Source organism: Malaclemys terrapin, chromosome 12 (assembly GCF_027887155.1).
Source record: "Malaclemys terrapin pileata isolate rMalTer1 chromosome 12, rMalTer1.hap1, whole genome shotgun sequence".
NCBI lineage: Eukaryota > Metazoa > Chordata > Testudines > Emydidae > Malaclemys > Malaclemys terrapin.
This window is the reverse complement of record NC_071516.1, coordinates 50,290,371-50,310,142: the sequence shown is the minus strand read 5'-3', so window position 1 is coordinate 50,310,142 and position 19,772 is coordinate 50,290,371. Positions and strand designations below refer to the sequence as shown.

At 64.5% G+C, this 19,772-nt stretch overlaps 4 protein-coding genes across 9 annotated transcripts; 3 read left to right on the top strand and 1 right to left on the bottom strand.

Moving 5' to 3' along the window:
• Positions 1-257: 257 nt before the first annotated feature.
• TINF2 (TERF1 interacting nuclear factor 2) lies at positions 258-4,052 on the top strand. Of its 3 annotated transcripts, none has more exons than XM_054045362.1 (11): positions 258-430; positions 959-1,172; positions 1,256-1,357; positions 1,702-1,803; positions 2,271-2,381; positions 2,465-2,576; positions 2,860-2,923; positions 3,009-3,061; positions 3,417-3,478; positions 3,780-3,850; positions 3,930-4,052. In XM_054045362.1, the coding sequence occupies exons 1-11, from the start codon at positions 402-404 to the stop codon at positions 4,033-4,035; spliced, it is 1,026 nt and encodes a 341-aa protein (XP_053901337.1). In that variant the 5' UTR covers positions 258-401; the 3' UTR covers positions 4,036-4,052. The 3 variants fall into 3 exon arrangements, with proteins under 3 accessions (XP_053901337.1, XP_053901336.1, XP_053901338.1); XM_054045361.1 differs by having other exon boundaries at positions 263-430; positions 2,812-2,923; XM_054045363.1 differs by lacking the exon at positions 3,780-3,850 and having other exon boundaries at positions 265-430; positions 2,812-2,923.
• Positions 3,995-10,958, bottom strand: GMPR2 (guanosine monophosphate reductase 2). 4 transcript variants are annotated; one of them, XM_054045365.1, is made up of 10 exons: positions 10,850-10,958; positions 10,024-10,261; positions 9,799-9,918; positions 9,049-9,132; positions 8,522-8,695; positions 6,923-7,004; positions 6,039-6,145; positions 5,713-5,755; positions 5,472-5,631; positions 3,995-4,738 (listed from the first exon to the last, which is right to left on the bottom strand). In XM_054045365.1, exons 2-10 carry the CDS (start codon positions 10,108-10,110, stop codon positions 4,549-4,551), a joined length of 1,047 nt encoding a protein of 348 aa, XP_053901340.1. In that variant the 5' UTR covers positions 10,111-10,261; positions 10,850-10,958; the 3' UTR covers positions 3,995-4,548. The 4 variants fall into 4 exon arrangements, with proteins under 4 accessions (XP_053901340.1, XP_053901341.1, XP_053901342.1 ...); XM_054045366.1 differs by lacking the exon at positions 10,850-10,958 and adding an exon at positions 10,603-10,831; XM_054045367.1 differs by lacking the exon at positions 10,850-10,958 and adding an exon at positions 10,617-10,831.
• Positions 10,959-11,467: 509 nt separating this feature from the next.
• Positions 11,468-13,757, top strand: NEDD8 (NEDD8 ubiquitin like modifier). The gene is made up of 4 exons (XM_054045566.1): positions 11,468-11,589; positions 12,084-12,131; positions 12,335-12,417; positions 13,460-13,757. The coding sequence occupies exons 1-4, from the start codon at positions 11,572-11,574 to the stop codon at positions 13,548-13,550; spliced, it is 240 nt and encodes a 79-aa protein (XP_053901541.1). The 5' UTR covers positions 11,468-11,571; the 3' UTR covers positions 13,551-13,757.
• Positions 13,758-14,757: 1,000 nt separating this feature from the next.
• Positions 14,758-18,546, top strand: MDP1 (magnesium dependent phosphatase 1). The gene is made up of 6 exons (XM_054045565.1): positions 14,758-14,870; positions 15,257-15,317; positions 16,188-16,298; positions 16,377-16,484; positions 18,121-18,206; positions 18,399-18,546. The coding sequence occupies exons 1-6, from the start codon at positions 14,834-14,836 to the stop codon at positions 18,476-18,478; spliced, it is 483 nt and encodes a 160-aa protein (XP_053901540.1). The 5' UTR covers positions 14,758-14,833; the 3' UTR covers positions 18,479-18,546.
• The last annotated feature ends 1,226 nt before the right edge of the window (positions 18,547-19,772 follow it).

Below are 19,772 nucleotides of genomic sequence, written 5' to 3'. Positions count from 1 at the left end.
GGGAGTCCGGGGGGGCGTCGGGCTCTGATCGTTATTTACAATAAAGGGTTTGCCCCAAAATCCTGCTTCCATCTCCTTTATTGCCCCTTTGGGCAGAATCCAGCAGGGGCTCAGAGCAGTGGGGGGCAGGGACCCCGCTGGGGGGCGCGAGGGGGCCCTGGGGGGAGGGGGGTGGAGCCGAGATGGGGACCGGCCGGGGGCGGGGTCTCCTAGGGCAGAGGGGGCGGGGCCTCCCATGAGGGGCGGGGCAAGGCTTCGGCGCCGCGGCGGCAGCCAGATTGATTCGGCCGCCTGCGGCCCCGTCTCGCGCAGCCAGGCCCGGAAGTGACGTAGGGAGACCGGCCCGAAGGCGGGCGGAGGGCGCCGGGAAGAGCCGCCAACGGCCCGCGCCGAGGCTAGGCATGGCCGGAAGTGACGTGAGACAAAACGGGTGAGCGGCGGGGGGGCCATGAGCGTACGAGGGGGACTAGTGGGGGGCAGGAGGGGCGGGGCCAGCGCTGGAAGCGGGGCTGGAGCAGGGGCAGGGCGGAGGGGCGGGGCCGAGGGGGCTAGAGCAGGGGAGGGGCCCTTGGGGTTGGCAGTTGGGCGGGGCTAGAGGAGGGGCGGGGCAGGGCGGAGGGGCGGGGCCAGCGGCTAGAGGTCGGGCGGGGCTAGATGTGGGGGCGGGGCTAGAGTAGGGGCAGGGCGGAGGGGCGGGGCCAGCGGCTAGAGGTCGGGCGGGGCTAGATGTGGGGGCGGGGCTAGAGCAGGGGCAGGGTGGAGGGCGGGGCCATTGGGATTGGCAGTTGGGCGGGGCTAACGGAGGGACAGCACAGGGCACTTGGGCTCGAGATGGGGCAGGGGGCGGGGCTAGAGGGGGTGGGGCAGGACGAGGTGGGGCTGGGGGGCCTGGAGGTGGGGTGGGGGAGACACTGTGGGCGCCCCCCCCACTAAACCCCCCCTCTCTGTCTCCCCCCAGGCAGGCGGCGGGGGGCATCACGCCCGCCCCCCCCGGCCAGGACCCCTGCGCCCCCCTGCGCCTGGCCGCGGTGGCCGCCTGGCAGGTGATGCGGGCGCGGCAGGTGCGCGACTTCCCGCGGGTGCTGGGGCTGCTGGAGGCCGTGGGGCAGGCGGCCCCCGACGTCGTCTTCTTCCGCCACTACGCCCGGCTGCGCCTGGGCCTGCAGGCTGCGGTAAGGGGGGGGGCAGCCCCCGTGCCACCCAGCCTCCCCCCCCAGCTCCGGCCCACTAGCCCAGCATGCTCTGCTCCCCGCAGGTGATCATGGGGATGCTGCAGGAGGAGCAGCCGGACGGGAAGATCTACGACGCCGTGGACACCTACTTCCCCGAGGGCGAGCACCGGCGCCACCCGCTGGCCGTGAGTCCTGCCCTGCGGCGGGGGAGGGCTCCCCGGGCACCATGTGGCACTCGAGGGCGCTGCGCTGCAAGGAGCGGGGCGGGGGGATCAGCTAGGGGCGCTCTCCCCTGGCCATCAGACCTGGCCCCAGCATGGCGCTAGGGGGTCCTGTGCTGCAGGGAGCGAGGCAGGGCGGGGGCTCAATAGGGGGCGCTCTCCCCCCACAGTCAGTGCTGGCGCTAGGGGGCGCTGTGCTGCAGGGAGACGGGCGGAGGCTGGTTCCTGCGCCGCGCCGCGCCCTAGAGGTGGCTGCATTTCAGCAGCTGGTTGGACCCAGGCGCTCATGTCCTGCTGCCCCCGCCCAGACCGCCCGGGACCTGCGCCTGGTGGGCGAAGCCCAGGAGACCTTCCGGGAGCTGGTGCTGGGCCTGCTGAGTGACCGGCAGCGGCGGGAGACCTACGTGGAGGTGAGCAGGGCTGGGGCGTGGCCTGCAGGGGGGCTGGTTGGGACGGGGTTGCAGGGGCTCTGGAGGATACAGGGGGTGGGGAATTGGGGTGTGTTGGGGGCACAGGTGAGGCTGGTGGGCTGTGCTGGGGAGCGCAGAGGGTGCTGTCCTGGAGTGCAGGAGGTTGGAGGGCACAGGGAGCTGGGGGTCTGTGCCAGGGGTGCAGGAAGTTGGGGGGGTTGTGCCAGGGGACAGGGAGCTAGGGGGCTGTCAGGGGGTTGGGGGCACACAGAGCTGGCCCAGGGGGTGCAGGAGGTTGGGAGCACAGGGAGCTGGGGGGCTGTGCCAGGGGGCACACAGGGTTGGGGGGACATGTGGGAGGCACAGGGGGCATGGGGCTGTGCTGCATGGGGGGCACAGAGAGGTGGGGAGCTGTGCCAGGGGCCCGTGCCGGGGCCTGGGGACTGACATCTGCGCTCTCCCTGCAGGAGCAGCTGGAGGCCGAATATGGGGAGCCCTTCCTGGGGGGGCTGGAGGGGCTGCTCTACGAGTATCTGGGGCGCCTGGAGAGCACCCTGCCCCCGCCCCAACTCCAGCAGGTATGGGGAGGGAATGGGGGGGAGGGGGAAGGAAGTGGGGGGTCAGTTCTGGATCCCACGCTCTAATCCCCCCCTCCCCCCAGCTGCAGGAGGCTGCCTGGAGCGAGTGCCCCCTGGCCGGCCCCCCCCAGCGCCCCTCGGAGCTCAGCGTCCTGGCCCAGTACCTCACGGACATGGGCCACCACCAGCACACGGGTAGGCGGGGGATTGGGGGGCAGGGCAGGTGGGTGGAAGAGTGGCACGCCGGTGGGTGGGAGTGTCTGGGGGTGGGGCAGGTGGTTGGCTGGGAGCACGTTGGGGGGCAGGGCACGTGGGTGGGAGCATTTGGGGGGGCGCGGCATGTGGGTGGGTGGGAGCACCTCGGGGGCCGGGCTCATGGGGAGGGGCGGAACTCATCCCAGGCTCCACCCACCTCCCCTCTCTCCCCCAGGCTCACCCGCCTTGCCGCTAGTAACCAGCATGCCCTCCCTGCCCCCAGTGCCCGGGACGCCGGGGTCCCGCCAGAGGCGGAGCCAGGAGGGGGCAGCGCCCGCACAGGAAGAGTGAGTGTGTCTCCGCCCTCCACTCCCTGTCCCCGCCCCTGCCCCTCTCCCCCACCTGCTCATCCCCTCCCCTCTCTCCCCCCAGGATGCCCCCTGACCTTGGCCTGCACTGCCAGCCGCCCGGAGAACAGGACCTGGGTATGTACCGGCCGTTCGGAGAGGGAGGTCCCCCAGGCGTCTGGGTGGGGTCCCCCACCACACGGACTGGGACAGAGGGACTCCCGGGTCCAGGGGGGTGGATGTTGTCATTCCCTGGCCTTTTCCCCCTGCCCCCACAGGAGCAGGGGCCAGTTGTGAACCCAGGAGTCCGGGTATGCGTCCCCTCCCCCACCCCCATGCCAGGAGGAACCAAGAGCCTGGGTATGTCTCTGTCCCAGTGGTGACCCCTGGGGGAGGGGAGCACGTGTCCCCATCCCCACGCACCCCTGCAACGCCAAGGATGGGGTGAACGCAGGCGTCCGGGGCCACATGTGTAACCCCCTACTCCCTCCAGACACAAGCGGGGACATCGTGTGGGAGTCGGAAGAGGAGGAGAGCTGTGGCCCCCGCAGGAAGGTGAGTGACTTTGGGGGGGCAGGAGGCACTGCCAGGGCTCAGGCTGCGGGGCAGAGCGGCTCGGGGGGCTGGAGGCTCAAGGGGGGGGTTTGGAGCTCAAGGCAGTCAGGGTCACTCTGGGGGCCAGGCTCTCAGGCTGGGGTTCAGGGGTCACTCGGGGGGCCAGGCTCTCAGGCTGGGGTTCAGGGGTCTCTTGGGGGGGTTCAGGGGTCACTCTGGGGGCCAGGCTCTCAGGCTGGGGTTCAGGGGTCACTCAGGGGGCCTGCTCAGACCCCATAACTCACCCCCCCATCACCCCCAGGCCAGCTACCAGTGCACGCGGTACAACACCCTGATCCCCACCTTCTGCGACCACCTGGACCCCCCCAGCGGGTGAGTGACCCTCCGTGTGCCCCAGGGGCAAGGGGCGCTCCCGTACCCCCCCTCACCCACTCTCCCCCTCTCTCTGCAGGTGCCCTGGCTGCTGCGCTCCCGGGCCCCTGCCCCCGCCCCACGGCACAGACGCACCAGCCTCCGGAGGGTGCCCCACAAAGCCTTTAATTGGTGACACCAAATAAACACAGTACATGATTCAGCCCGGTCTCCTCTGGGTCTCCATTTGGGGGGGTGCCCCATAGCCCCCTCTGGCAGAGTAGGGGGAGACGACCCTTGGGGGGATGGGCCCCCTGGAGAAGGCGGGGAGGGACTTGGGGATCCCTTCCGCCACCCCCAACATCAGGGGCTGCTCCAGGGAATGGAATAATTGGGGAAAATTCAGGGATCCCTTGGCTCTGCCCCCCTCCCCCCCCCCGTCCTGAGGGGCAGAGCTGAGCGCTGCTGCCGCCCCGCTTTCGGGAGGGGAATATTGGGGTGCCCAAGGCAGGGGGGTCCTCATGGCTGGGCCTCAGCCCCTCAAAGATGGGGATCAATGGGCAAAACTCTCCTCAGCGTGGGGCCTGACCCTCAAAGCTGGAGTTCATTATGGGGCCGCTGGATGTGCTGGGGTGCGCTGGGTGATCCCCGCCACTGGATGTGCTGGGGTGCACTGGGGGATCCCCGCCACTGGATGTGCTGAGGTGCGCTGGGGGCCTCTACTCGCCTGCCCCGAAGAGGGGGGGCCCCTGCGGGGTGACACGGATGAAGGTGGTTCGGCGGCTCAGCTCCTTCAGCTTCGCGGCGCCCACGTAGGTGCAGGTGGAACGGAGCCCGCCCAGTACATCCCGCAGTGTGTTCTCCACGGCGCCCCGGAACGGCACCTCTGCCGCCCGGCCCTCCGACGCCCTGCGGGGAGAGCGTGAGAGCCCCACGGCGCCCCCTGGGGGAGAGCCCAGCCCACCCTGAACGGCACCTCCACCGCCCGGCCCTCCGACGCCCTGCGGGGAGAGCGTGAGAGCCCCACGGCGCCCCCTGGGGGAGAGCCCGGCCCACCCTGAACGGCACCTCCACCGCCCGGCCCTCCGACGCCCTGCAGGGAGAGCGTGAGAGCCCCATGGCGCCCCCTGGGGGAGAGCCCAGCCCACCCAACGGAGCCCCAGAACAGCACCTCCACCGCCCGGCCCTCCGACGCCCTGCGGGGAGAGCGTGAGAGCCCCACGGCGCCCCCTGGGGGAGAGCCCGGCCCACCCAACGGAGCCCCAGAACAGCACCTCCACCGCCCGGCCCTCCGACGCCCTGTGGGGAGAGCGTGAGAGCCCCACGGCGCCCCCTGGGGGAGAGCCCGGCCCACCCAACGGAGCCCCAGAACAGCACCTCCACCGCCCGGCCCTCCGACGCCCTGCGGGGAGAGCGTGAGAGCCCCACGGCGCTCCCTGGGGGAGAGCTCGGCCCACGGAACGGCACCCCCACCGCCCAGCCTTCTGACACCCTGCGGGGACTGAGTGGGAGCCCCCCGGGAGAGAGCCCAGCCCCACCCCACCCTGAACGGCACCTCCACCACCTGCCCCATCAACACGCCCCCCTGGGGAGATCCCAACCCTCCCCACAGTGCCCCCTGCAGGGCAAAGCCAATCCGTACCTGTACTCTGCCACTCCCCCGGCATATTTCTTCATGGCCACCTCAGAGCTCATCCCATAGAAGAGTTTGTATTTCTTGCCCCCCCTCTCAATCACCTCCCCCCCCGATTCCGTGTGTCCCGCCAGCATCCCCCCTAACATGACAAAGTCTGCGCCGGCACCTGCAACCACAAAAGGGGGACTAGTGAGGCAATGGGATCCCCACCTCCCTCAACCCAAGGTGGGAGGTGGGCTGCACTTACCAAACGCTTTAGCCACATCCCCCGGGCAACTGCAGCCCCCGTCCTAGGGGAGAGAGACAGAGAGCGCAATCATGAGGGGAAACTGAGGCACTCCCCTGCCCAGACCAGCCATGGAACCCAGGAGTCCTGGCTCCCAGTCCCCTGTTCTAACCACTGGACCCCCCTCCCCGAGCTGGATAGGACCCAGGAGTCCTGGATTCCAGTCCTAACCACTGCACCCCCTCCCCTCCCCGAATAGAACCCAGGAGTCCTGGCTCCCAGCTCTAACCACTGCACCCCCTCCCCTCCCAGAGCCGGATAGAACCCAGCCGTCCGGCACTGCTCACCGAGATGATGTGCCCGTTGAGGCCGTGGGCTGCATCGGCACATTCCAGGACGGCGCTCAGCTGGGGGTACCCCACCCCTGTCTTCTTCCGAGTGGTACAGACCGAACCTTGACACGGCAGGGATGGGTATCAACACCTGCCAGCGGGCAAGAGCACCCCACTAATAGGGATCCCCCATCCTGCTGAGATGGTCCAGTCCCCCGAGGTGTATGTATCCCCCCCATCATGCTGAGATGGTCCAGTCCCCCGAGGTGTATGTATCCCCCCCCATCCTGCTGAGATGGTCCAGCCCCCCCGAGGTGTATGTATCCCCCCCATCATGCTGAGATGGCCCAGCCCTCCCCCCCTCCCCCCCGCTGGGGGGTGTATCTGTGATGCAGGGAGTGGGGTGGATTCACCTGGGGATACTGCGGGGTCGTTTTGCTGGTACTGTCTGCATGGTGATGGGATATCAGGGTGATACCTGAGCCCAGGAGGGGGCTGGGGCCAGGACCAAGTGACACCTTCTGCCCGGGAAACTGGACAAAGGCTGGAGGTGAGACTCCTGGAGGGGGTTTCAGTTTGGAGCTGGCTGGGGAAACAAAGGGAGGACCAGGGCCAGGGTCCAAGCTCCCTGCCCCCCAATAGGGACCTGACTGAGGGGTCCTGTCGCCGGTACCTACGAGCTCTGTTCTACGCTGTGTTCCTGTCGGCTAATAAACCTCCTGTGTTACTGGCTGGTTGAGAATCCCCATCATGCTGAGATTGTCCAGCCCCTGGGGCTGCGTGTATCCCCCACAATCACGCTGAGATGGTCCTGTCCCCCTGGGAGTGTGTGTACCCCCCCAATCATGCTGAGATGGTCCAGCCCCCACATGTTTTAGCCCCGCCCCCAGTCCGGTCACCTGGTCCGATGCCCACTTTGATGATGTCAGCTCCAGAGAGGATCAGCTCCTCCACCATCTCCCCCGTCACCACGTTCCCAGCCTGTGGGGACAGTGGAGAGCCCTCAAGCCCCACATACCCCAGAGTGGGGGGCAGTGGAACGTACCATCATGGGGGTGGGGAAGGCTGTACATACTGTAATAAGAGGAGGCCCTGAGATATAAACCTTGGTATCAGAGGCCTGGTATGAGGCCTAAGGCCTGAACTAAAGTAATGGTCAAGACTTCGCTAACATAAAGCAAAGTTAAGCTGTGAGCCAGAGGCAGACCCTGCTCACAGAAGCTGGCAAGGAAAGGGCTGATGCTGCAAAAAGAGACATACCTAACGGGTACTGAACACCAGCTATCAGAACATTTGCATACTTGTACATTCAACACACAACAAGGAACAGGCCGACCCATCCCAATGACCGGGGCAAAAGGGTAAAATGATGGATAGAGTTGTTTTGTTCGAACCAACATGTACAAGGTGAGAGGCGGCACCTTACTGCGTAGAGGGGTTGTACCTCAATACATCAGGAGTGATGTGTAACTTGTTTGTAGCTGTGTATAAGAATGCATCCCTGAGTGGATATCTTTGTCTGGCCGAGGGGGCAGTGGAAAGTCCCGCCACTGAGCCGGGTCCATTGCCAAGAGACATCTATTAGTAGTATGCCCGGTAGACTAAGTAATCTCCGGGAAACTGCAATTGTGTCCAAGGTCGCAATAAACCTAGTCGACGTGACTTTGCATCTTCCTAGACTCTGTGGTTATTGGGGGTTCTCTTCGGGTCTGCTGGGTCAGCTATCTGCGCAGAGGTGGGGCAGCACACAGAGGGAACACACGCACGCAGCCGAGTGATAACATAGGAGAAAGCAGAGCACCACACCGGTAGCATCTGACAACACATATCAGGGGTGGGGTGTGTGTGAGGGGTTCATGGTGGAGGGGGGGTTCATACCATGATGTGATTGACGGGGGGGTATGTACCATGATGGTGGTACTGGTCAGGGGGTGGGATCAGTGGTGTGATTGACAAGGGGTACATACCATGAGGGTGGTACCAGCTGGGGCAGTATGTACCACTATGTTGTGACTGGAGGGGATGGGGCAGTATGTACCAAAATGATGCAATTCGGGGGGGAGAGGACAATACGTACCATGATGGTGGTACTGGCTGGGCTGGTACATACTATCATTGTATGACTGATGGGGATGGGGCGGTACGTACCACAATTGTATGAGTGGCAGGGGTTGGGTGGTACATTCCACAATTGTATGACTGGCAGGGATTGGGTGGTACATTCCACATTCCATGATTGTATGTCTGACAGGGGTGGCAGCGGTACATACCATGATGGTGGTACGGCAGGTGTGGGGACAATACATACCATGATTGTATGACTGGCAAGGGTTGAGTGGTATGTTCCATGACTATATGACTGGCGGCTGTGGGCACAGTACGTACCATGATTGTATGACTGACGGGGTAGGGGCGGCACATACCATGATCGTGGTACTGGCAGGGGTGGGGCAGTACCAACCATGATTGTATGACTGACGAGGTGGGCCGGCGCGTACCATGATGGTATGGTCGGGGAAGCGCTTGCGCACATCCCGCAGGAACTGGACAAAGTGCTCCGAGTAGCCGTTGGCCACGTCCAGGCAGATGTAGCGCACCTGGGGTAGGGCCTCCAGGATCCTCTCCAGCTGCTCGAAGTCTGAGGGGCCGGTGCCTGAACTGGCCGCCACGTGCTGGGGAGACACTGGTGTGAGGACACTCTGAGACAGAGACCTCCAGGGGTAAGAGCTGGGGAGGAGGGACTTGGGATGGCTCCCTGGGGCAATACAGGGAGAGTGGGGCGGTCTGTGGGGCCAGGGGTCTCCCTGGGGCAGTGAGATTGTTTTCTGGGGGGAGAACACCCCCCGAGGCAATAAGGAGGAAGTGGGCGGGGGTGAGGATGGCTCCCCATAGGGCAGGAAACCCCCCTGGGGCAGGTGGGGGGAAGCGGGAGCTAGGATGGCTCCCAGGACAGCATCGGGGTTCATTCCCCTGGAGGTAGTTGGGGGTGTGGAGGGTGGGGCCGACCCCCCCACACCCCATGCACCTGCAGGCAATCGGGCTCCTGGGCAGCAAACTCCTTCCACTCCTCCAGCTTGTAGTGCTTGTGGATGGCAGTGAAGAGTGAGAACTGGGGGGAGAGGAGGATATGGGTTGTGACACTGAGCAGAGGGACACCCTCAGCCTGACACCCCATCATAATGGAATGATCCACCAAGATAAAAGATTCCCCCCCACACACACACATTATAATGGAATTGCCATCAGGAACAGAGATATCCTTCCCCCGCCCCCCATGTAATGGAACAACCCACCAAGAAGATATAATGGAAGGAGGAAAGAAAATTCTTCCCCCTGCTATAATGGAACAGACCACCAGCAAGTGAGAATATTTCCCCCTACTATATGAACTCCCCTTCCTATAGTGAAAGAGTCCAAAAGAGATCCTGATTGTTGATTGGCTGTGCACTTAATCAGGCAGTTTACAATGCTGCTTCAGCCCTGGGAGGGCAGGAGGGTGAGAATCCCTGATGCCGATTGGCTGAGCAGTTAATCACGTACATTCCAATGACCCTGCAGCCTTGAGGGGAGGGAATCCCTAATGCTGATTGGATGGGAAGTCGATCACATGGCTTATAAAGCTGCTACAGTCCTGGGGGGAGGAGGGGGGTTCCCCAATGCTGAATGGCTGGGAAGAAGAACACATGGGGGGGGGTGAATCCCCACTGCTGATCAGCTGGGGAATCAGTGATGCTGCTGCTACAGGAGACGGCTGGGGGATCCCTGGTCCATGTACCTTGCAAAGGACTTTGGCCATCTCGAAGGTGCCCACAGTGTCCATGTTGGCAGCAATGATGGGGATCCCGCTATACGTCTGGTGTGAGTTGCGGAAGGTGAATGAGCGGAGGAGATCCACCTATGCCGGAGAGGGAGAGACATGCTAGCAGGCTCCCAGAGGAGGAACCCTAGGGTGCACCATATCTGCCCCCAGCCACTCAGGGATAGGGGCTGGGACACTCACCTCGCTCCGGGATTTCAGGGTGCTGCGCTTGGGTCTCAGCAAGACGTCCTTGAAGTCCAGCTTGATGTTATTATCGATGTGCGGCATGGTGGGAGAGGCAGAGACTGTGGCTCAGGACAAGCTGGGGAGACTCCTCCACAATCCCAGCGGCCCCCAGTAGACTCCACTCCAGCTCTGGCGCCTTACTGGGGCGTGGGGCTCAGGAACCAGGCAGCCGTCATGAATCTGGTGTGGCACTCTGAAGGAGAAAGGCAGAAGGGCGACTGGCTAAAAATAAGACAAAAGACCCCAGATCTGATGGCCCCACCTGAGGTGACTCCCCATAGGCCTCAGGCGCTGTGGGTCCTGGCTAACTGTGCTGGACGGCAAGTTGCCAGAGATCCCAGAGTGAGGTCACGTCTAACGGTCCCAATTCTGGGTCCTTATCCCCACCCCAACCTCTGACCCCAGCGTGACACCCCAGACACCGCTAGCGACAGCCGACCCCCCCGAACCTCTGGCCCCACAGTGACCTCCAGCTAGTTCATGACTTCTGTCCCCCTCCCATAACCGAACCCCCGACCAGGGCGTAACCTCCACCTGTGACCTCTGACCCCTTTGGAACGCAGATTCGGATGCTACCATGACCTCTGACCCCATCACTCTTGTCTCTACCTGGCCCAGCCCATCTTGCCATTGGGGGCTGACCCAGGGCGCTGACCCCTGCACCAGCCCCGCCAGGCCACCCCGTGAGGGGCCGGCGGGGCCTGAACCCACACAAGGCAACACAGCCTTGTGGTGAGGCCACTTCCGGTGCGCCCCTCCCCCCACTTCCGGTGGTGGCTACCAGCGCCGCGGAGTGAGCGAGGGTCAGTTCACGCGCGTTCGATCGCTCCGCGCCCAAAGGTTCCTGCAGCGCCCGCCCCTTCCCCATGCCGCTGCCGCGCGCGGTGCCTCACGGGACGGGCGTGGGCGGCCGGCGGGACTGCATCTCCCGTGAGGCGCCGGGGCATCAGCTAGGTAGCCATTTTCTGCGCCGGCGCCTCATGGGAAATGCAGTCCGGCTCTTGCCGTTTTGAAGGAGTAACGATGTGAGAGGACTACAACTCCCATCATGCACCGGGAAGGCGGGGCCCCTCAGGCCCGCCAGCTTTATTTACCATGCTCCTTTGCGCCTCCCTCGCTTTTAGTCCTGCCCAGCCGCTTTGCCTCATGGGAAAAGTAGTGCGGTCCGCCGTCGTGCTCAAGGGGTAACAGCTGCACGGGACTACAACTCCCATCATGCACCGGACTTACGGAGCTCCCATAAGCCTTTGCGCGTCCGCGCGCCCCCCTTGAGTTCTGCGTTGCCCCATGGGAGGTGTAGTCCCTCGGGTTGTTCCGCACCGGGGGCGGTGCTGAGGGGACCACGGCTCCCATCGTGCCCCGCGGGGCGGGGCTGGAAAAGTGGAGGAAGTGACGTCAGGTTGAGGGCCGCGCGCGCGCGCGGAGGCTGCTGGGTAAAAGCCTCCGAGCGGCGGGGGGCTGGGTTCTGGTTCCGGGCCAGAGGTGAGGCGCTGCCGGGCCACGATGCTGATCAAAGTGAAGGTGAGCAGGGGTCCGCCGCGGGGGCTGCTGGGAGATGGGGGCGGCGGGTCCCAGGGGATGGCGGCGTTGGGGGGGGGAGGGGTAGGTGAGCAAGAGTTGCTGCCCCAGAGCATCCTGGGATAGGTGCTGCCCACTCCCTGCCCTGGTGCATGCTGGGAGAACAGGGCGGGGTCCCCAAGGGGGATGGGCTGACAGCAGGGTGTGATTCCCCCCCCCCCAGTGCCTTGGGGGCCAGGGGCTGCCCCTGCCCTGGGGCATGCTGGGTGAAGGAGGGGTCTCAGGGGATTGCTTTGGGGGGGGGCAGAGCAAGTGAACAAGAGTTGCTGCCCCAGTGCATGATGGGAAAGCCGGGTCCCCCAGGGCATTGTGGGAGAAGCTTGCAGGTTTAGGGACCTCTCTCTGCCTGGTGCATGATGGGATAGAGGGGCAGGGAGTGTGCACCGGGGAATCCTGGGGGAGCTGCTGCTAACCGGGGCTTCCCCTGCTGCTTCCAGACGCTGACCGGGAAGGAGATCGAGATCGACATTGAGCCCACAGACAAGGTAACTCTCCTGAGGGGCTGGGGGAGACCCTGCCCCTCTGGAGAGCCCCCCCCGCCCTCCCCGTCCCATTCTCCTGGGATCCAGCATTCAGACCTGCTCCCTCCATCCCTTGTCCCCTCTCCTGGGGTCCAGACCTTGGTCCTACCCCCTCTGTCCCAGAAGCCCCTGGGGCAGGGAGTTATTCTCTCTCCCTCACCCCCCAGGTGGAGCGGATAAAGGAGCGCGTGGAGGAGAAGGAGGGGATCCCACCCCAGCAGCAGCGTCTCATCTACAGCGGCAAGCAGATGTGAGTGGGGAGGAGGGGCGCGATGGTGGCTGCAGCCCAGGGGCATTCTGGGATATCTGAAGTGTAACAGCCCCTGGTGCATTGTGGGATAGGTTCTGCTCCCACTGCCAGCAGAACGTTCCCTAGGGCATTATGGGATAGAATCCAGGCATCCAGTCTCCCAGCCCCTTGTGCTCTAACCACTGGAGCCCGCTCCCCTCCCAGAGCTTGGAACAGAACCAGGCATCCTGGCTTCCAGCGTCCCCCCTCAGCAGCAGCTTTGCTGGTGCTTAAACTGGGTGGTGTGCCAGCCTGCCTGCCTCCCCTGCCAATCCTCCAGCCTCTGCCTGTTTGGCCCTCCCCGACAGTGCTGCCCATCTCCCAGGCCCCCCGATGGGATCTCCCGGCAGAGAGAGAGAGACGGAGGCCCCAGCGGGGGGCTGGCCCCACTGAAGACATGCCCTCGCCCCCTGCATGGAGCTGGTTCTAGGGGCACGGACCAGCTTTCCCCGGCACTCTGGCAGAGGGTCTCCCCCCGTTTGGGTACCCTGGGGATGTTCTGCCGCGTATCCCCATGGGTGCCGGGCTGGCTGCCACCTCCACTGGGCGATGGGCACCGTTGGGTGGAGTGGACGGAAATGTCCGCACTCAGGCTGGTAAAATTCCCGTTCCTGCCAGGCAGTGGCCCGCTGCTTCGGGGGGGCGCTGGCAGCACGCGAGGGGACCAGTGTGTTCGGGGCCTGCACCATGCCACAGCTCTCGGGTCACTAGGGCACCCAACGAGGCTGTTGGGCTGAATGTTCAGACTACAGGGGGTGCCCTTTGCCAGCTGGCATAAAGGGCTGTTAGGGCCACCCCCTCTATCCCACTAGCCCCCACTCCCCTGGGGTAGAACCCAGGAGTCCTGGCTCCAAGCCCCCTCTAACCACTAGATCCCACTCCCCTCCCAGAGCCAGGGAGGGAACCCCGGAGTCCTGGCCCCACTCCCGCGGCAGGCAGCTGTGTGGTGGCTCCGCCCGGCTCATGCCCCCTCTGTCTGTGTGTCCCTCTGTCCACCCCACAGGAACGACGAGAAGACGGCGGCTGACTACAAGATCCAGGGCGGCTCCGTACTCCACCTGGTCTTGGCTCTGCGGGGGGGGCAGCTACGGTGATGGGGACCCCCCCCACTGGAGCGACAGAGCCCCCCACATGCACCCCCCGCTCTGCTAGCACTGTCCGGATGGCTGCTTCCCCCTCCCCCATGGACTGTCAGTGGGGGTGGCTGGCCATGGGGGGCTGGGGCAGCGCTCGAGGGTCCCCATTGGTGTCTTGTTTCCTGTGTTTGGATTGCTGAGTGTTAATAAAGGTGTCTCAGTGCAGCAGGGTGTGGAGATGCGGCTGCTTCTGGGGTGGGGGGGGGCCTGGTTAGAGGGTGACCCCTCGTCTGATGGTGAGACATAGCCCCTCTGTGGGGAGCTGGTTAGAGGGGGGCCCCTTGCCCAGCATTGAGATGCAGCTGCTGGTGGGGGGGTACGGGTGCTGGTATTTGGGGACCTGGCGCTGAGACGTAACCCCTCCAAGGGGGGGCGGGGGCTGGTTATACAGTGAGCCCCACTAAGAGGGGGCCCGTCTGGGGTGGGCGCAAGGGCTGGTTAGACAGGGACCTAGCATGCCAGAAGAAGTGGGGCCAGGGGCTGTGGCCCACCCAGTTTTACCCCCGTAAAGGCAAGCCATGGGGAGGAGGGGGAGAGGTAGGGCCTCCTCTGTTAGGGAGCTTCCCTCACTCCTGCAGGGACCCCTCGCCTGGCCCTGGCATGCAGTTGGCTCTGGGGTGGGGGCTGGTTACACAGGGACCCCTCACCTGGCACTGAGATGGGGTTGGCTCTGGGGTGGGGTGCGGGGGCTGGTTACAGGGGAATCCCTCGCCCGGCGCTGAGATGCAGCTGGCTCTGGGGTGGGGTGCGGGGGCTGGTTACAGGGGAACCCCTCGCCCGGCGCTGAGAGGCAGCTGGCTCTGGGGGGAGGGGTGCGGGGGCTGGTTACAGGGGAACCCCTCGCCCGGCACTGAGAGGCAGCTGGCTTGGGGGGGCTGGTTACACGGGGACCCCTCGCCCGGCGCTGAGATGCAGCTGGCTCTGGGGTGTGTGTGCGGGGGCTGGTTACACGGGGGCCCCTCCCCCGGCGCTGAGATGCAGCTGGCTCTGGGGGGGCTGGTTACACGGGGACCCCTCGCCCGGCGCTGAGATGCAGCTGGCTCTGGAGTGAGTCTCTGCACTGGCACACGCGGGGTTAACTGCAGAGCGGCCTGTCTAGCCTGTGTCTCTATGGCCCGACACGTGGGGCACAGCCCGGCTCAGCCCCACCCAGCTCAGAAACTCCCTGGCCCCTCCCTCCAGCCCCCCGAGTCCGACCCCCCCCATCGCTCTCTGTTCCCCGCCCCCGAGAAAGGGGCGCAATGCGCCACCTCCCGGGGCTGGTTGTGTTTGACCTGGGTGAGTGGGGGGGTCAGGGGGGTCCCTGTGTACCGCCGGGCGGGGGGATCGAACCGGCGACCTCTGGAGCTTAGTGCAGGAGCTAAAAGCCAACTGCCGCTAGCTGCGACACCCCCCCGGAGGTGTGTGCGTCACACGTGTCCCCGACTCGGGTGGGATGCTGGGGGGCGGGGTCTCCCCACCGTCCTGCGTTTGGGCCCTGGCTCTGGGTGAGGTTGGGGTAGTGAGGGGGGGCGACTCTGGGTGGGGGTCACCAGGCGGGTCTGGGCTCCGTGTCCCCAGAGACTGGGCTGGGCTGCTGGGGGGACAGTGTGGGGTGCCCCCCAGCGGGGTGGTTGCTGGGTGGGGTCTCCATGAGGGGTGACGCCCCTCCTGTTTTGTTGCAGATTACACCCTGTGGCCCTTCTGGGTCGACACCCACGTGGACCCCCCCTTCCAGCGGGACAGGTGGGAGGGGAGGGGAGGGGGAGGGGGCGGGAGGATCAGAAGTTGGCCTAAGAGGGAGGACTGTAGGGGTAAGATGGGGAGGGGGCAGGGTGCTATAGGATGGGGCTATAGGGGGCAGGGGGCTATAAGGGAGGGATATAGGAGGTCATGGGAGGGGCTATAGGGGGTGGGAGGGGAGGGACTATAGGGAGTCAGGGGCCATGGGGGTCAGAGAAGGTTATGGGGAGTAAAGCGGATCGGGGGGGGGCTATAAGGGAGGGAACTATGGGGTCTGAGAGGGGCTATAGGGAGTCAGGGAGGCTATAAGGCAGGGATGTTTGGGGTCAGGGAGGGACTATGGGGGATGGGGCTATAGGGAGTCAGGGAGGCTATAAGGCAGGGGTGCATGGGGTCAGGGAGGTGCTATGGGGGATGGGGCTATAGGGGGTCAGAGGAGGCTATGGGGGCTATAGAGAGCCAGGGGAGGGGCTATGGGGGTCAAAGGGGAGGGGCTATGGGGGTCAGAGGAGGCTATGGGGGTTATAGGGGGTCGGGAAGGGGCTATGGGGGATTGGGGTTAGGGGGGTCAGAAGGGGGCAGCTATAGGGGATATGGGACTATAGGGGGTCAGAGGATGCTATGGTGGCCAGGGAGGGCTTATAGGGGGTCAGGGGAGGTTATGAGGGCTATAGGGGGTCAGAAGAGGCTATGGGGGCTATAGGGGGCCAGGGGAGGAGCTTTAGGGGATTGGGGCTAAGGGGGTCAGAGGGGAGGGGCTTTAGGGGATTGGGGGCTATAGGGGCCCAGAGAGGGAGGGGCTATAGGGGGTCAGAGGAGGCTATAAGGGGCCACAGGGGGTCGGAGGAGTCGGGTAACCCCATCTGCCCCCAGGGCTGGCTCGGTGTTGGATGCCCGCGGCCGCCCCGTCCGGCTGTACCCCGAGGTGCCAGCTGTGCTGGAGCAACTGCAGGGCCTGGGCATCCCCATGGCAGCCGCCTCCCGGTGAGTGTCTGACCCCTGCCCCCCGACACCCCCTGTACTCCCCGACACCCCACCCCCCTGACTGCCCTCCCCCCCCAGGACGGGCGAGACCTGCGGCGCCACCCAGCTGCTGGAGCTCTTCGGTGTGCGGCGCTTCCTGCGCCGTGTGGAGATCTACCCCGGGGGGAAGAGTGCCCACTTCCAGAGGTACCCGCTGCACCCCGAAACCTCGGCACCCCAGCACCCCCAAATCCCCACCCCCCACTTCCACAGGTACCCGCTGCACCCCGAAACCTCGGCACCCCAGCACCCCCAAATCCCCACCCCCACTTCCACAGGTACCTGCTGCACCCCGAAACCTCGGCACCCCAGCACCCCCAAATCCCCACCCCCCACTTCCACAGGTACCCGCTGCACCCTGAAACCTTGGCACCCCCAAATCCCCACCCCCCACTTCCAGAGGTACCCGCTGCACTCTGAAACCTCAGCACCCCAGCACCCCCAAATCCCCACCCCCCACTTTCACAGGTATCCGCTGCACCCCCGAACCCTGGCACCCCCAAATCCCCACCCCCCACTTCCACAGGTACCCGCTGCACCCCCAAACCCTGGCACCCCCGAACCCTGGCACCCCCAAATCCCCACCCCCCCACTTCCACAGGTACTCGCCGCACCCCCAAGCCCCGGCACCCCACTTCCACAGGTACCCACTGCACCCCCAAGCCCTGGCACCCCCAAATCCCCACCCCCCACTTCCACAGGTACCCGCTGCACCCCCAAACCCCGGCACCCCCGAACCCTGGCACCCCCAAATCCCCACCCCCCACTTCCACAGGTACCCGCTGCACCCCCAAACCCTGGCACCCCCAAATCCCCACACCCCACTTCCACAGGTACCCGTTGCACCTCCAAGCCCCAGCACCCCACTTCCACAGGTACCCCTGCGCCCCCAAGCCCAGCACCCCCAAGCCCCAGCACCCCCAAACCCTAGCACCCCAACTTCCACAGGTACCCGCTGCACCCCCAAACCCCAGCACCCCCAAACCCTGGCACCCCATTTCCACAGGTACCCACTGCACCCCCAAACCCCAGCACCCCAACTTCTACAGGTACCCGGTGCACCCCCAATCCCCCACTTCTACAGGAACCCACTGCACCCCCAAGCCCTGGCACCCCCAAACCCCAGCATCTCACTTCCACAGGTACCCACTGCACCCCAAAACCTCGGCACCCCGGCACCCCCAAATCCCCACCCCCCACTTCCACAGGTACCCACTGTACCCCCAAGCCCCGGCACCCCACTTCCACAGGTACTCCTGCACCCTCAACTCTGGCACCCCCGAACTTCGGCACCCCCAAATCCCCACCCTCCACTTCTACAGGTACCCACTGTACCCCCAAACCCCTGTACCACCAAACCCTGGCATCCCATTTCCACAGGTACCCACTGCACCCCCAAACCCCAGCACCCCAACTTCCACAGGTACCCGGTGCATCCCCAGCCCCCCCACTTCTACAGGTACCCACTGCATCCACAAACCCCAGCACCCTCAAACCTTCCATCCTCCACTCCCACACTTACCCACTGCACCCCCAGCACCCCCAACCCTCCCCACTTCCACAGGTACCCACTGCACCCCAAACCCTGCTGCACCCCCACTTCCACAGGTACCCCCAAGACCCCACCACACCAGGTACCCCCTGCATCCCTAAACCCCACTCCCCCTGCTGAGATCCAGCCTCGGGGGAAGAGCACCCACTTCCCCAAGTAACCCCCCGGCCCCAACACTCACCGCCCCCTGACCCCCATACTGCCAGCCCTGAGTCTGCCCCTCCCCCCCAGGCTGCAGCAGGACACCGGGGTCCCCTTCGCCCAGATGCTGTTCTTCGACGACGAGGAGCGCAACATCCGGGACGTCAGCAAGCTAGGTACGGGGGGGGGGGCTCAGAACCCCCCTGGGGGTGCTGCCAGCCCCACATGGGTGAATGTTGGGGGAGGGTCCAGGGAGGAAATAGGAGGAGGGGTCAGGGACTGAGATGTTGCAGGGGGAGGGGAGCAAATGGAAGGGTGGGGTGGGGATGAATAGTGGGGGTCACCCCCTCTCTCCTCTTCCCCCACAGGTGTCACCTGCATCCTGGTCCCCGATGGAATGACCCAGGCGCTCCTCACCCGGGGGCTGGAGGCCTTCGCTCGCTCCTGACGCCCCCACACCGGTGCCCCCCCCCGCGCCTCCCCCGCAAGGGGCAGAATAAACTCCGGAGTGATTGAGCCTCTATCTCCCTCTGTGTGAGCGAGGGGGGGGATAACAGCCTACTACAGCTGCAGGCACGGGTGTGTGATAACAACCTGCTAGTGTGTGTGGGGGGGGGGTCTGAGACAGATAACAGCCTACTACTGTTGTGTGTGTCTGAGAGAGAGAGAACAACCTACTACTGCTGTGTGCATGTGAGAGAGAGAGAGGGAGAGAGAACAACCTACTACTGCTGTGTGTGTGTTTGTGTGTGTGTCTGAGAGAGAGGGAGAGAGAACCTACTACAGGTATGTATGTATGAGAGAGAGGAAGAGAGAAACTAGTACTGCTGTGTTTGTGTGTAAGAGAGAAAGAACAACCTACTACAGCTGCAGGCCACGTGTGTGTGTGTGTGATAACAACCTGCTACTGTGTGTGTGTGGGGGGGTGTCCATGACAGATAGCTTACTACTGCCCTGTGTGTGTGTGAGAGAGAGAAAACAACCTACTACTGCTGTGTGTGTGGGAGAGAGAGAGAGGGAGAGAGAGAGTACAACCTACTACTGCTGTGTGTGTATGAGAGACAGGGAGAACCTAGTACTGCTGTGTTTGTGTGTAAGAGAGAGAACAACCTACTACTGCTGGTGAAGGGGGTGTCAGAGACAGACAACAACCTACTACCGCCGTGTGTGCGTGTGGCTGAGTGAGATAACCTACTACTGCTGCTGGTTGTGCGGTGGGGGCTGCTCCCTGTCCCAGCTGCTGTGGGGGAGGGGAGATAACAACCTACTGCTGCTGCCAGCAGTGCTGTGCCGCCCTGGGGCTGGGATCCTGCTGGGGCCCTGAATCTCCCCACCCCCCCCGATCCTTCCTACTTGTACTGAACTTTGGGGGGGCTGTGCCAACTCCCAAACTCTGGGGGTGTTGGGGCCCTTGGAGTGAATGCTAAGGGGGGCTCCCTCTGTCCCCCACAGCAGGTGTCACTGGGAGCACAGGAGAGTCCTGGCCCCAAAGATGTGAAAGTGGGGGGCTGCACCCCAAAACCCCAAGGGTGGCAGAGGGGTCCCTCTCTAGGTGTGAACTTCAGGGGGGCTGTTCTGCCCCCTCTGTGTGGGGAGCAGAGTATTGGGGGCAGTTCTCTGCACTAGGGGATCCCCACCTGAAACCATCTCAGGGTTCACAATTCTGGGGGTTCAGCCCCCCATTTTCTAGCTGCCTTGAAATCAGGGTTCAGGTGGAGGACCCCAAAATAAAAGGTTGAGAG